The following is a 16669-nucleotide window of genomic DNA, read 5'->3' as shown; positions in this document are numbered from 1 at the left end:
TTCACGTCCAGACCTTTTTACCTTGTAAGTTGTAATATAGAGACTATGAAGACCTTTTCCGAACATGGATCTCTTATGGTCCATGCTGCAGAACGAAAAAAATGGAAAATGTTCTCACCTCGTGACCAAACACTTGCAATTAGGTAACATATGATGTTTTTCCGAACACAATTGGTTCTTAAGAAACATCAGGATGTAAGACACATCGAAAGAATGAAAGAAAAACCCAGGAAAAAACTCCCAAATCTAAATCATTATTCATAAATACGATCCATTGATATGCAAACTGTTCTGGAGTTTTCAAGTCGCCATATTTGAAACAAGAATAAAAGAATAACCAGAGCAGGTAGAAAAAAAATACATTTTATTAGGCAGTCTTTTCTGCTATGAGAACCAACGGGTCGCCCTAGGATCTACATAATCACAGCTATTTCAATGATAGTTGTGGCCGAAGCTGTAAAATACACGGCACCATAATTTCATGACCACCAAAACACCATTGAAAAAATAAATGGAAAAGAAAGCTTAACAAAAAACTAATATACACACTGATGGCACCAGGCCAGGGCATGTCAACCTTCCCAGAACGAATTTTCTTAGAGCACCTGCATGAGCTGGCTTCTGCGAATTCTACCAATTTTATGATTCAGGAAGTGCAGGTTGATGAGGTTCTCTTGTTAAACTCATCTTCACTGGCAGTTAGCGAAGCAATCGATGCAAGCCAGGGCAGGCAACTCATATCAGTCGAATGTCTGGCGTTATGTTTCTTCATGTTTCTTCGTTGTCATCATCCCTAATGTCTTCTATTTCTTCTCGGCAGTACAATGCATTTAACTCTTGCTGCAACTGAAATGATGTGGAACAAAACACTATGAATAATTTGTCTAACTGCCGACATGAATTGTGGAAGAACTGGCCAAGAGGGCCCGTGATTGCAGCTGCTTAACAGCATGAATATAACGTAATCAACTATATAAGGAAATATCAACACTGACCTGTACATGCTTTAGCTTAGCTGCAATCAGTTCATCAGTCAAAGTAATCATTCTGCAGGAAAGGGGAAAAAAGGGTAAGTTTGATCATTCAGTAATCAAAGCCATACAGCTACAGCATACCTTGTAAGATAAAAACAATATTAAAAATATTAAAAGGCCATAAATGATATGTGCAGTCCATATGTATATTCAAAATAAAGATAACTTGTAGCATTATTGAAGAATCAAATTAAACAGACATGACAAGGAGGCAACTGATAAAACTGCAGCTCAAACAAGTTTAGCTACCCAACTGGAGTAGCCAAACTTGAACATGATTGTCACTATACTGGCAATATGTGGGTCGTGAACTTATAAATAGGAAATTGTAGCAGTGATTTGATGGTGGGATTATTGTAAAATAGCTGACAGATCCGCAGAAGGCCTACCTAGATTGCAATTCTGAAATTTTAACAAGTAACGACCGTTCTTTTTCAGAATTAACTGATCCAACCTGCCAAAGAACAAACAGACATTTTTAGTTATACAAGACTTTTAGAGGAAGTGCTGTAATTGGGAAAGGGCCAACTCGCATCAGTACTCAAAAACATGCTTACCATTGTGTCACTATCCGTATTTCGGAGTTGTGGGGATATTCCAGACAATACTCCTGACAAGAAGAAAGAATTATGGCTTTTAGCCAACAGAAATCAGGCAACTTCAATAACGATAGGGTAGAAATATTTACCATCAACTTTCTCATTCTGTTGCAAGCTACTTAACACATTCATTATCAGATCCTGAGGCAATGAAATAGTAAAAGTGTTACTTAGAAATCTATCAGATACTCCCTCCGTTTCACAATGTAAGTCATTCTAGCATTTTCCACATTCATATTAATGTTAATGAATCTAGACATATATATCTACCTAGATTCATTAACATCAATATGAATGTGGGAAATGCTAGAATGACTTACATTGTGAAACGGAAGAAGTAGATAATTTATCACTTTACCATAATGTCCTATACATTCTCAAACATAGTGTGGTAAGTTCCCTCCATACCTGCTGAAACATAGTTTGTTTCACAAGGTTCTCAAGGTGGGGAATTAAAATTGATGATGATACGGAGCTATTGCAGAGTTCCTTCACATGATGACTGTTAGACTGCAGCATATATGAATTTTAGAAAAATCAGGTCAGCTCTGACAAAAATGGCAAAAGAGTAAAAGTAGGTAGATTTGATCCAATGGTAATTCCCATTTCAGGAAGTAACATACTTTCCAGAAAGAAAATTATTTTCATGGGTTTTATACAATCATGTGATAAAAGATTTATACCATTGGCTTAGTGTTCACCAACCAATCACCAACGCTAGCAGATTTTTTTAGTGGTGAAGCCTGAAAAAACAAGTATAAATCAATTAGCGTGGGCTGTAATGAATGAAGTGTAATCAATTAACATGGGTTGTAACTATGTGCTAGATAAAAAATGACCGTAATATTAGTACTACAAATCTCACCTGTGGTGATTTGCGGGAGAGGCTACTCAATGGAACTTCCTGAACCTGGAAAGTAATAAATTATTCATTTTTGTCCACATGATGTAATTCTAATCTGTTTAGATTACTTTAATTTAATTAGAAATGCACCCAGCCATTGCACTCACCTTAGCAAGATCAACATTCTCAGATGTCACGGAAAACCGTCCTTTAATCTCCACCACGTTACGTTTAGACTTGTCGCCCAAAGAATCTACATATCCTACAATGATTGAAAGAATATCAACCAGATGTTCAAAGTCATATCTAAACAGGATAAAGAAAGAAAATCCTTTCCATATGTTGCTGTTCAACAGTAATGCTAGTGAAAACAATGGATGTTTGCCACAAGATAATACTCCCTCCATCCCAATTTGATCATCATGTAGGATTTTTGAGGTTTTCGCAAAATGATCATCATCTAACAAATTGTTTCTTTGTTTATTTGTGCAAAGAGTAAATGTGCATCATGCAATGCACTGCATGCATGCAGCCAACCAAGATTAGTTTCTATTCGTTCAACCCATGCAACATTTAAAGTGTGAAATAATTTCTGTTGGACGTGAAGGGGCAAAGCACTTTAATCGATGAGGATTAATTTTAGATGATGGATGTTTTGGTGTCCTTGGTTTTGGTGCTCTTTGTTTAGGGGATGATCAAATTGGGATAGAGGGAGTATACGACTTGTACCTCCTGAAGATCGAATAGGAGCTGACAGACTGTTTGCAGAAGCACGAGTTGGCAGTGACAATGGACCACTAAGATTTGTTGCTCTTCTCGTTTCAGTCCTAAGTTTATCAGATGCCAATTGAACAGTTGCATCCCTGTCATAACCAATATAATAATTAAATGAACCTTGGAAGAGCACAAGGAAATGCCAGCAAACAACTTATCATGTTGCAGCATTTTCAAGAAGAAAAGTCTAGTGAGGCCATAAACAAGTAATGATGAGCCAGATTAATAAAAAAAAGCGAAGAGAAAAAAGCTACTATCCCATGGTAAACAAATAATCAGAAGAATTAAGCAGTTGTGATTATTGAAAAGAGAAGGACAAGGTAAGACGTTCTTTGCTCTTTATTTGTTGTGAATTAATGAGAAACATGCCAAATTTGTAAAGCTATATAACTTGGATGATGGCTATGATCGCATACCAAAACTGACCCCCCCCCCCCCCCCCACAAAAAAAAAAGAGTGCAAAGTAAACAAGAAAAAGTTGAATGATTCCTCCAAAAACTGTAATTCCCATTCACTTGCTGAGCTACTGCCTAGATGAATCAAAATGAAAAAGGTACTCTTAATCAGTCACAATTCCGAACAATAGCATGCTGGAAAAATTGTTAAACAGATAACAGACCTTTCAACACCATGGCCCTTTTCAGTTGTTGAGCTATTAACCCCACCAGAATGGACAGCTGGAGTGCCAGAAGTTTGTTGTTTCTGTCCAGAAGTACTTCTCCAATATTTTGACTCTGGATCTTGCTTTGATGTAGAGGGTGATGAGCTATTCTCTGATCTAGCGTTTTCATACCCATTGGGCATAATTTTAGTATCAACGTTGTTTTCACCAAAATCAAAAGCTTCAAATGAAAAATCGCCTTTTCCATCCGAATTTGCTGCAGTGGTAGAGGTCCGTCCACTGAAATAACAGAAGGCTACATTTCACTACAGATGCTTTAACAAAAATAATAATAATAAAAATTACGTAAGTTTATAACAGCAGAAAGGCTAGAGAACTATTATATTTCTAATATCCCCATTAGTTCAAGAATTGGATCAGCACTCTGTAGTAATACACAGATTTGCAAATATGGAGATATAAAATGAGCAGCTCTAAATATATTTCACTAAGAGAGATAAAAGAATGGCTTAACCTGAAGAAATTTTCAATTGTACTCGACGACTTCCCCAAATGATTCCTAGAAAATGAATCCTGTGGTTTGAACAAAAAGTGACTGCAAATCAGAATTACCCAACACGTTTTTTTTTGTGTTAATTAAATTAACAACTTAAAGAAAGGAAATTATATGGCTCCATATAAGTGCGCTACAAAACTAATACAAGGTATACATTCCTCAGGTTCCCTGAGCACAAGATCAGTCTAGATTTGAACGAATTAATGTTACACAAGCCTTTTCACCCAGATGCATGTAGTAAGCCCACTGTGTGGTCATGCTAAACAGCTTCAGTTGGATAGCCTAGCTGATACTTATTCAAAACTGTAGTACCATGGCCCGTGGTGGAGCCAAGAAATTTTGAGCTGGCAAATCTAACTACGTTTAGTATTTGCTACGATAATTCTATTTTCAATCATTATAATAATATAAAAATTATACTGCCTATTTGCCAACAAGCCTGGGCTGCTGCCCAGGGTCGCCAAAGCGACTGTGGCTATATTCAGAACTTGGAAGCTTTGTAGCGCAGGCTGCCAACAAAATTTCCCATGAAAAACAAAGGTAAGCAAGAATATGTGCAACCTTTTCAACTTCAATGGTTCTTGCAGTATCATCGTCTTCTTTTATTTCAGGGGGTTCATCATCACGAATCTATAAAGTCAGTCAACTTAGGAATAAGTTACATGCAGATAAGGTAGAATGGAAAAATAAGCTGGCATAGAAAGAATAAGCATAGTAGCATACTAGTGATGCTTGGGCCTTGAGATCTTCAACATCGAAGTTCCATGCACTAACACCTCGTTGGTATTCACTCTGTTAGATAGTTCACTTGTTAAATGATAGAGAGTATATTTCATAAAGGTGCAACTATTTTGTTAAAAAAAAATCAGTTTGCTGCAGCTTTAGCCAGGTATTTCAGATGGCTGCAACAATAGTGTATGATTTTACCAGAAAGCTGCAACTTCATCTGAAAAGTTTGGTCCCACCTGCTATACACATATGCAATGCTCATAATGTTGCAAGTTGGGCCCATATGTCATCATATGTTGGAGGTAAAGTTGCAGTTTTATGATAAAATCGTTTGCTAATGTTGTAGTTTCATGAAATACCAGCTAAAGTTGCAGCAAAGTGATAGTTACAGCCAAATAAATGCAGCTTTGTGAAATTTACTGTAAATTATATTCTTCTCAAATGATTTATGCTTTTTTATTTCTAATATATCCTTGCAAAATTATCCATGGACAATTTTTAAAACAGAAGGTGACTAAAAAAATGCAGTTCCCACCAAAGTTGTCATGATTCATGAAAAAAGCACCTCTGTTGCAAAACATCTATAACAATTCTGTGTTGATTAATCCATTTATGCCTACTAGGTGCTTTTAACTAAATTATGATATCAAAGAACTCGTCCCCTCCTTTTTCAAAATACAATTGTACAGTTTTCTAGAGTTTCTTTCATAAGCATGCATTGCAGTCTGTACAATTAAAATAATGGGTGCTTTTAGGGCCACTTCTACAACCTAACATGTTCTAAACACACACAAATGACGGACTGTTTGAATGATCAAAATGAAAAGATATCTTAAGCATAAAACAACATAATCATTAAGTTGCATGTCACAAACCATGGAGAGTGCCTCCTGCTCAGAAGAAGGCATTTTCTTCAAGGCCAACTGTGCTGCATCTTTAAGCTGTAAATACACAGAGGCGTAAAGACATCTGCTATTTTAAAAATCAAGGGGAAAAAGGGGGACAACTTAGTATAGAAGTATACCTGGAGAGCCTTTACACGGTCCCATAGAGGAGGTAAATCAGTTAAGATACCCTTCATTGTCAATTCTGGAGGTTTTGCATTTTTGAAAAATGAATGCTTTAGCAACTTCTCAGCTGTTGGTCTCTTTGTTTGATCTTTTACCAAGCACATTGCAACCATCTCCTTAAATGACTGATCACAAAATATGCTTAATTAGAAAGGTAAATTCTATAATATAATTTGTAGTAGTTGAAAACAATAACAAACTTCATGGTCAATATTTAGATGAATGGATACTACCTTTGAGAATCTCCGGTCTCGATCATAGTCGAGACCAGGTGGAGCATTCTGGAGGGTCATGAGAAGAACCTGCAGCCAAAAGGAAGTAAAGTGAATAAATATGATGATTCCATAGACTCAATTATCTTGCCCAATACAGTGGCAAAACTATCAGAACCACCAGATGATCTCACATGCCATTGAGGATCATTGCGATTAACTAAACAAATTATGGGCTCAAATATATGAGAGGAAGACTACATAGGTAATAGTAAAAGATCATGGAAAGCATATTGACATAAGTTGGTGACTCCAATCTATGAAATATTTAGTTAGTTCACCAAATGAAAGAAGAGAGGGAAGAACAGAAAATATTATTATAACATTTACTGATTTACCAAATCTAGCCATAAATATGAGCAAACATCCATCAGAAAAATTTCACGTAGATAAATAACTACTTTTACTTGAACAACATTAAATCACTACCTTCATAGGGGGATACTTTGAAAACGGTGCATGGCCATGGGCAAGTTCAAGTGCAGTGATTCCAAATGACCATATGTCAGCTCTGCATAAATAGACTGATCGTAAGTCCATCTTTATTAGCACAAAGAGGAAGGTTGTAAGTCCAACTTTGTTAGCAACTGACGATATACACGGCAAAGAGAAAACATTGGAGTGCTGGCAATTCATCAAATGCAGTGCGAAAAATATAAATTATCAGAAGTTATCATCTTTTTAAGTGTCATGACATCATGTATTCTCTCACTGTGAGCAGATTGCATCCATTCAGCAAGTATAGATTTTGTCAAAAATTACTTTTCCAAAAGCAAGCATAGCATCATTGTGAAATATGTATATAGAAGATAAATGTGTGCCCAGGAATACATTAGCGAACTTAAATTAAGTGTGACATGATCTGACATCCGACACTATTGCCACCATATTATCCTCTTTCTATCCTGCATTGTATTCCTAATGGAAAAGAAAAGCTCCTGGCTTACCTAAAAATATGACAAAATGCAATGCAATCATGTAAACCAGGGTGGACATTACTGGTTCTATCATACTTTATTTTTTGTTCTAACATGCTGATGATGGTTAACAAGAACAATGAATGAAAAAAAAAACGCATACACGGAATAATACAAATGCAAGTATGCCATGTATAAAATCTATTCGTGGAAAATGTGATGGCTGTATTTTTTGCACCAAATCTAACAAAGAATATGCTTCATTTACATTCAGGATTGCATTGAGGCATGTACAATTGGATGTAAATATACACACACAAGTCATATGCCATGTATAATTCAATGTAAACATACTTGAAGTTATATCCAGTGCCTGGCTGGAGCACTTCTGGAGCCATCCTAAAAGCAAAATTAGAGCCACAAAACAAGTCAGCATTCTCAAGTTCCATAATGTTTATTTAATTTCATTAGAAGAAAAAAATGGTTCTTACCAACACGGTGTTCCCACAAACGTGTTCCTAGATCTTTGTCGATCACCTCTATCAAACATACAAGCAGACACGCCGAAGTCCCCAAGCTTCACTATACCAGCATTATCAACAAGGATATTGCCAGCCTGCCAAGTGTCACATTGAGCAAAGATAAATTGAAGTAAATAACATCAAATCAGATGATTACAATATTTGACAGAAGCTAACCTTGACATCACGATGGATTTGTCCTTGCCTGTGAAGGTACTCCAAAGCCTTAAGTGTTTCCTTTAGAATAGAGCCAATAACAGGTTCCTCGAAACCATCAGGATATGCAATCTTCATTAGGTGCAGACATGAACCCTCAGTCATAAATGGCATTACTACCCAAAGGCTGTGCTCAACAACAAATGAGCAGTAAGCCCTGATGACATTAGGATGCTCTATCAAGCTCATGATTTGAGCCTCCCGTTGGATTTCATCCTACAAATGGTGCACAACTATAAGAAATAAATTTATTTATAGCTTCAGGAAGGGGAAATGAGAAACAAAAGTCAGACATATCAACAGTGATGATAAATGCCACACTGTTTACTCCAAGAAAGGTTTTCGCATCTTTCTTTTAATAAAAAAGTGATAGGTAAATCCATCCTAACAAATGGCTAGAAGTAGAAGTCCATGGCATAAATATAAGAGGTATTGTTTGAAACTCGGTTGACCTGGTACTATAGTTGCTTTATTAGTCTGGTATAATATCAACTGCTTTACCGATACCGCAATACATGCTGGTATACTGATGATACCAACAGAATGCAGATGCCACCCCCCCCCCCTCCCCTCTCCCTCAAAGTCCCCAAGGATAAGGACCACACAAGGCAAACCTTATCTTGTGAACTTCCTAAGGTACATGTAGCACTAGGTGACGTCTTGTAGAATTCATTGTCCCCAATGTTATGCCCACCATCCACATACACAGAAATATATACACAAAGATGCTTGTGCAGATATGTACTGAAGTATCAGCATAAACTGCATCCCTGCCTATGCAGACCCGAACTGACACATGCAAAATCAACTCACCCCAACAACCCAGGTTTGTAGCCAGTGAGCCATGATGTCCCACAACATGCAACTCATCTCGTCCAGTTTATGACTAAAAAAGATTCTCCCCCTAAGTGATCGACTAAAATTTTCAACTCAAAATCTCACCAGCAATTTCACTTGCAAGAGTAACCGCGCCGAAATAATCTAGAAACACAAACATGCACAGGACAGCATTTGAGCTTAACCTGACTTAGCAGCATCTACTACCGCAGTACCAAATACAGTAAATGCTAAGTAGCTAACATCGTAATCCAAAAGCAAACACCGAAGCATCAGAGCCTGATAGGATGTCATTCGAACTAAAATTCCATCCTCATCTTCGAAACTACCAAATCAGTAGTAGATACTCCAATCTACCTACGGATCTCTCGCTAGATCAAACAGCAAACAATACCTACAATCCCGAAACCGTACAAAAGCAAGGAAGCACAGGGGGCGATGCAGCAGATGCTCACGATGTTGTTGTTGAGCTGATCGAGATCCAGGCACTTGACAGCCACGACGTCGTTCCTGGGGACGAACAGCGCGCGGTACACGACGGCGTGCGCCCCGTACCCGACCTCCTCCATGAGCTGGTAGTCGCGGGGATTCGCCGTGAACGCCGCCGCCGCCCCCGACGACGACGTACGCTTGACGCTCCCGTTCCTCCCCATGGCCCGCCCGCTCGAACTCGAAGCCGGCAGCGCACCAACCCGCCGCCTGCCCTCGCGATCGCCGGAGCTTCTACCTCCTCTCGCCGCCGCAGCCGCCGCCGCCGGCGACCGGCCCGTTGACCCGCGTCCACCTATGGGGCAGCGAGGAGAGAGAGAGAGAGAGAGAGGCAGCCGATGGCTAGAGAGAGAAACCAAGAGAGAGAAGGGGAGAGAAGCGGAGAAGAAGAGATAGCGAACGGAAGGACGCTTTAAGAAACGAGGTCGTAAAAGGGAGGAAAATAATAATTTCGGGGGCGAGGGGGTGACGTGGCAGGAAGCGGTGCGGGGGAGCGGCGATTGTGGGCTGTGGGGGAGGCTTTAACGTGGGAGGCGGGTCGGTGACACGTGGGGCCTGCTGTTAGGTGGGGCCCACCTGGCAGCGGGGGGAACGGCTCAAGGCGGTGACTGCGAGGGAGCGGCGTGGCGGGGTACAGCAGAGCTTGACCGCCTGATAGATCTCCGCCTCCCGATGCTGGGCCTTCGGCGCGGATCGTTTGTGCACATCACAGATGGGGAGTAGGAGTAGGTTTCCTGAATGTTTCTACACAGAATTCTTCTTTTCTTTTCTTTTTTTACACAAACAGAATTCTTCGATATCAAACTGCGGATATACTAGATCCAAATTGCAGAATTAAATCGAATCCAATACAGCAACTAAGATAAGATTTTTATACTGGTATTGTTGATGTAATGTTGCCGGTGGTATCGACAACCTATCTAAGAAGAACTCCCTTGTTACGAAAGGAACACCGAAGAAACCAATCGATGCCAGCTAGTACTAAAAAAACAGCCGTGCTTGAGAACTGGCAAATCCCATGGATTAGTACTAGTACAGTACTGTAAATTGTCGTGCCATGCATTAGCAGTCAGTTTCTGTACACATGCGGTAGTACGTACGGATGTACCACACGGAGGCCGGAAGAAACAAACAAAATGGGCTCGTCTTCTCTGGCAGAGAGGATCCCCCACCAAACAGTTCGCCCGGGCCAGCGGCCGCGTGTTGCGCCCCCGGCAGCGGCGCGCAACTTGCCAAGCGGCTTCTACTACTAGCGCTTCCCCAGGTTAAGCCGCCGCGGCCCCGGCCCGCCCGGTGGTACCACGGCCGAGGACGGACGGAGTACGTACGCTACGAAACCCCCCTCGCGCGGGCCAGGCCCACCTAGCCGAGAAGGCTAGGCTAGGCTCGCGCACGGCACGGCACACGCGACGCGCGATTTGCGCCGTGCGGATCCGTCCCACCGGCCACCGCCGCCAACGAGCCGTTTCCGCGAGAAACTCTTGTCAAACCCGGCGCGTTTCGTTCCCCGGGGCCCGGGCTACCCCGCGCCGTGACCGTGACTAAACCGTGCGACGCTCACTGTGCTGACAGCTGGTCGTATAAATGAGATGGGTGTACGATGGCTGTGTTAGTTCCACTGGGCGGATCCCACGGGACCCATAAATACCTCCCGAAACACCTCATTCAATTTTTTCACCATAAATGATAAACTAAAGGTCCGGCTGGAGGTTGAAGAAACTGTGTAGTTGAGTCTCCCCATTTTTTTTTTCTGGATCCGCCCTCCACGCTAAAATTGAAAGTTTGAACAAATTAGAACAATGTGATGTAAAAGTTATAAGTTTGTGTGTGTAGGAAAGTTCGATGGGACGGATAAGTTGAAAGTTTGAAGAAAAAAGTTGGAATCTAAACAAGGCCTATTTCCCGATCATCCACCTATCCCGCAGTTTATATTGACCAACCCAGAATAAAATTACAAGATTGTGTATCATAACATATATAATATTCTAATTCTGAAATATTAATGTAGTTAATTTAGACAAACAATTTAAAAATACCCATGTCCAAGACCCCGTGTATAATAACATGGGAACGCTCGGCCATCAAAATATAATGGGTCAGATCAAAGGGTGGCTCGTATATAAGTTTTTATGATTTTAGACAACATATCGAGCTTTAACCTTGAATGAAATTCTAATGTGATCCATGACTCGCGGTACCACCTAGCTAGCTCCGTATATGGCTCCTGACGGCTTACATTAAATATAAGGGAGAGAAAAATGAATATTCGATATTATATATGTATACATGTATGAAGCTATTCGCTAAAAGTATAAGATTGAATATGGTAAAAGTTTTTGTCTGTCCTGCCACTTATAAGCATGATTGATAGGGGGGGATCACCATTTATGGGTTTTCACATAGCATCTGCTTAACTTTTCCTCAATATTTATTGAATAGTTGATGGAAAAGTCATGACCGTGATTTTTGATCATGTGGAGGACTCTTCTCGCATCCACCTTCTGCCTTCGATCTTCTTGCTACAGATGTCGGGGTGCTTTCCTTTTTATGGCGCAGCAGCTTCCTCCCCCAGCTCTTTTCCTCCTCGTGGGACCATGGAGTTGCAATAGTGATGCCAAGCACAACATTCAGAGTGGTGTCTGCTTGCCGCCCCTGCACCGCGACGTTGAGAGTGGAGCCAGCGGTGCTGCTTGTTCCCACATCGCTCGAGCTCCTCTACGACATCGTTGAGACAGTTTCACCTTGAGCTATCGGTCGTGGATTATTCGAAATCATCGTCGTGATTGGCATCGATAGTGGTGGTGATTGAAGCAGGACAACGACGATGCCAACACAATAACATCTCTTGTTGTTGTTAGTTTTGTGTGTTGCGTGTTTGACCCCTATGTCTTGTCAGCGACAATGTGTAGTTCTCCATTCGTGATGAAAACAGGGATATTAATTTGCACTTCAGTTCCACCCAACCCTATATTCCGCTCTGACGTAACTACTTCCTCCGTCCAAGTAAATGTGTCGTTCTACTGATCTATCCATGTCCCAGTAAACATGTCGTTATGCTGCTTCTGCACTATTACTTCAAACCAATCTACAGAGGTGGGACCAATCTACAGAGGCACGTGGCACTGAGTTGTGGTTTCATTAGCAATCAGGAAACTTCTGGAAATGATAATCTGGGTGCATTAACAAATGCTGGAAATGATAGCTCAATCAAATCATGGCGGACAATTTGGTCATTTTACACCTCAGTTAATTTTGGTTTCTAACCTTAAAACGTCACGTTTACTGGGACGGAGGAACTATAATTGTCGGCACTGATATGTGCAAAGATCTAATCAATTGAATGATCGGGTGTTAATTTTGGTGAGTCTATTTTAAGACTTCAAGTTCAAATTTATAACTTGGGATGACGACATATCCTTTTTATTATTTTAACTTTAGAATCATGTTGTTTTAACTTTAAAATCCTACGACAAATGTTTGACAAGCGCAAGAACTATATGTGAATTTTGTTAATCATGAATAAAAATTTAAGATTTATAAGCTACGTTCTTTTAAAATGGTTGGTAATCCTTTTCCCCAAAACAGAGATACCGACCGTACTACTACCCGATTTTATCCTTACCGCCAACGAACCGTATTCTCATATCCCCGGCTTCCCCGCACCGTGATCGGGCTCGCCGCCTAGCGCCCTAGCCGTTTACGCCAAAAACTCTTCTCAAGCCGTTACTGGCTCCGCGCCGGCCCTGACTAAAACCGCGCAAAAGCGACGCGGATCCCCGCCGCCAACAAAGCCGTTTCCGCCAAAAACTCTCGTCAAACGCATCGTCCCCCAAGGCTCCCCGCGGGCCGCGGCCGTCACACCGTGTGACTAACCGCGCGGCGCGCACACGGGCGCGAACGCGCGCGCAGGGGGTGGTGTACGTGTGGCCCCGCGTGCGGTGGGCCGGTGGCGCCTCGCTCCTCCCCTACCTGCCTCCCGCGAGGGTGGCGCGGCCATGTGCGAGGGGGGGCGAGCTAGGCTATGCTTTTTTGCGTGGGTGGCGCGAGAATTATTGCCGTGTAGACTCGTTTCTTTTTTCTTTGGGTGTAGGTTTACGTGGGCTAGGTTGGTGGCGTGGGAACGGGATTGACGGGACGACCCAATTGACAACACTGGAGCTTAATGAAGCGTAACCCAAGCCAGCCAGCCTCTGATCGAATGGAAAAAAACAACAACAAACCGTGCCATTGTTCGTGCTGACGAATTGAATGGAATCAAATCCTGAACCAACGGAAGATTTTTTTTCCGATAACTACTCACGGTTCGTACGTTAAAGTTCACGTACTTTTCACTGTTCATTCTAGACGACACAACTTACTAAAGCGATCGGATTTTATCTACCAGAGGGCAAGCAATATAATGAGATCATATTGAGTAGTATAAAGTACAATTAACTGACATGTCGCGTCAATCGTATGATATGATGTCATTATATCGTTTTTCTCAACGTCCCTAGAAGACAACAAGTGATTAGCTGTTTATAGTATGTTGTCTAGGTGTTGATGACATAAAAAAGACTTTTAATCCTTGGAAGGCATATACTCCTATATCTCTCTGACTTTGTGTATGCAATTATGCGTGCGTTTATATATATTTAACAAGCTTGACACGTCTTTTTCCGTTTCTACGCACAAAGGAGATTAGCTGGTCAATGAACGCAGATGTCAGCAGTTTTCGCATTATTAACGTGACCAGCGGATATTGACCATATATAACTAACAGAGAAAATAGAACAAGCAATGCATATATGCTAGTACTATATATGACGGCATATTTTTCCTATGAGAAAACTTAGTACGTATACGTAGCAGAAATTTCAGCATGCCCCAGTCTTCTATGACTGCTTCCGAAAAAGTGGATATGTCTAGTCGTTTTCCTGAATATATTGATCATTATTGGTACTATGTCTTTTGATCAGGATTTTTCTTCCTTTCGTATGAAATCCAGGAGTCCATGAATTTCGTTCGTACGTTAATTCCACGCACGAGCTCATGCAAAAGACAGGGGGAAAAACAGTGTCGCACATACGAAACAAAGTGTTTCCCTACAAACAAAGACTTCTTTGATCCCGTCACTTTGAAGTCTATATACGGTGGCAAATGCAAACGCATGAACTGACGTGTTAGCAATTGGCAGTATCTCCAAAGTGAATTGGAGATCATACTTTTTCTTCTCTGTCTAATCGATCCGTGGCATCAAAAGCAGCCCCTTGACCGATTTGAGATACCACATCGCTCTCTCGTGATTAATATCCAATAAAATTATAATACTATGAGAAATATTTATAAAAGATTAGCTCATATACTGGTACTGCCTCTGTCTTTTAATATATTGATGTCATCAACTTTTTATATCATGTTTAACCATTTATTTTATTTAAAAAATCTAAGTAAATATTGTTTTCCCTTTTTTCTTGATTTACCACTAAAGAAACTTTAAGCATTATTTATAATTTTTTAAATAAGACGAATGGTCAAATATTATAACATAAGTCAATGACATCATATATTAAAAAAAGGAAGGAATATGATTTTATGTTTTCAAACTAAATATTTTAAAATTATTAATGGTATTCTTTTAAAAAATGATGAATAAAACCAACAACGTCATATATTTAATACTCCCTCCGTTTCAAGTTATAAGATATTTTAACTAAAGTCAAACTATTTCAAGTTTGACTAAGTTTATAGGCAAATATAGTAATATTTATAATACTAATTTCAATTAGTGTCATCAAATCAATAATTAAATATATTTTCATAATAAATTTATCTTGTGTTGAAAATATTACTATTTTTTTATAAACTTGATCAAATTTAAAGTAGTTTGATTTTAATCAAAGTCAAGCCGTTTTATAACCTGAAACGGATAGAGGGAAACGAGGGAGGGAGCACTACCGAGGGAGTACTAATTACATTGATTTCATCGCAACAGCAACTTTTAATTACAAAGCTCATAAGGATAAAAGAACAAATGGGACTAGCCAGGTAAGTAGTTCTACGACGTATAATAACGGCAGTGGAAAAAAAGCAAGCAGACATGCGCATGCATTTCGATTGCTCATTCAACGTTCAGAGAAGCATTCATCACTAGGGAGAAAATCTAACGAGAGTCGAAATGTGTTGTCTTTCGCACGCATCGTGCGAGACTTGATTGATACGCATTTGTACTGATCCATCGATCCAGGCATGATATCGGTGAGAAATTTTGTAGACAGAATCAATCACAGAGCTGATATCAACGTCGTCGTCTCCGCCGCGAGCTGTTTCATTGGCATTCTTGACACGCAAATTGGTGCCAATAGAATATTGTTGGAAGATCTTGTGCCGTCTTTCGTTGAAAAAGCAGATCCAATCGAAAGCTTTTGAAATTTTGGGTTCTTCCTCTTCCAACTTGCAAATAATGTCGGTCTCCATATAGCTTAGCTAGGTGGTACTAATTAATTGTATTATCTTGATTAATACGCCTATATAAAAACACATGTAATATTTCAACTTTCAGATAGCTACGGACCAGAAGATCCAGAAATGGAATCATGCATAGAGTTAGCCCTATAACTTCGTTGTATTAATTATTTCCATATTTTAATAGATGATGCCGTTTGTTTTAAAATAACATTTAATCATTAGTTTTATTTTATAAAATAGTGTAATGTATCCATGGTATCTACTTAAAAAACGGAGGGGGGGGGGGGGTTATTAGTTTGTTTTTATATTTACAATTGTAATGTACCGCCTACAGCGACTGGTCTACATGCGTAAATAATAGAGCGTGTCATTGCTTTACGTCATTATCAGGTGCCCATAATCTGACTGCATATTGGTGAAAGCTCATTCAAAGTTTTTTCTGCCTTTTGAAGTCGATGGCTACACGACGGAGGTATCTGATGGACATATCTATGACTTCGGGGCTCTCGCGGCATCGGATCTGAACGATCTCATGATTTACAAGTAATAAATGGTAAATTAAGATAATGAAAATGGCATCTCATGATTTTATTTGACAACGATTCTCTTATGCCGTTGGACCAGGCCGTGCATGTGTTACTGCATTGTACGAATGAATAAAGTCCATTCTACATCCCTCATGTTTTCGACAAGTTCAAATCGTTCCCTGCACTGCAATATATTGGATATCTTAACCATCCAA

At 40.1% G+C, this 16669-nt stretch overlaps 1 protein-coding gene across 2 annotated transcripts; it reads right to left on the bottom strand.

Annotated features, from left to right (window-relative positions):
* Positions 1–247: 247 nt before the first annotated feature.
* LOC127786284 (uncharacterized) lies at positions 248–9914 on the bottom strand. 2 transcript variants are annotated; one of them, XM_052313627.1, is made up of 22 exons: positions 9447–9914; positions 8116–8370; positions 7909–8033; positions 7772–7816; positions 6930–7011; positions 6462–6530; positions 6183–6353; positions 6034–6099; positions 5153–5221; positions 4991–5059; positions 4388–4446; positions 3871–4152; positions 3207–3340; positions 2645–2739; positions 2499–2543; positions 2317–2376; positions 2042–2143; positions 1723–1774; positions 1592–1641; positions 1424–1488; positions 996–1047; positions 248–846 (listed from the first exon to the last, which is right to left on the bottom strand). In XM_052313627.1, exons 1-22 carry the CDS (start codon positions 9642–9644, stop codon positions 769–771), a joined length of 2223 nt encoding a protein of 740 aa, XP_052169587.1. In that variant the 5' UTR covers positions 9645–9914; the 3' UTR covers positions 248–768. The 2 variants fall into 2 exon arrangements, with proteins under 2 accessions (XP_052169587.1, XP_052169586.1); XM_052313626.1 differs by having other exon boundaries at positions 1592–1644; positions 9447–9912.
* Between the last annotated feature and the right edge of the window lie 6755 nt (positions 9915–16669).

This window comes from Oryza glaberrima, chromosome 10 (assembly GCF_000147395.1).
Source record: "Oryza glaberrima chromosome 10, OglaRS2, whole genome shotgun sequence".
Lineage (NCBI taxonomy): Eukaryota > Viridiplantae > Streptophyta > Magnoliopsida > Poales > Poaceae > Oryza > Oryza glaberrima.
The sequence above is the reverse complement of the archived record's forward strand: the minus strand, read 5'-3'. Positions and strand labels throughout refer to the sequence as shown.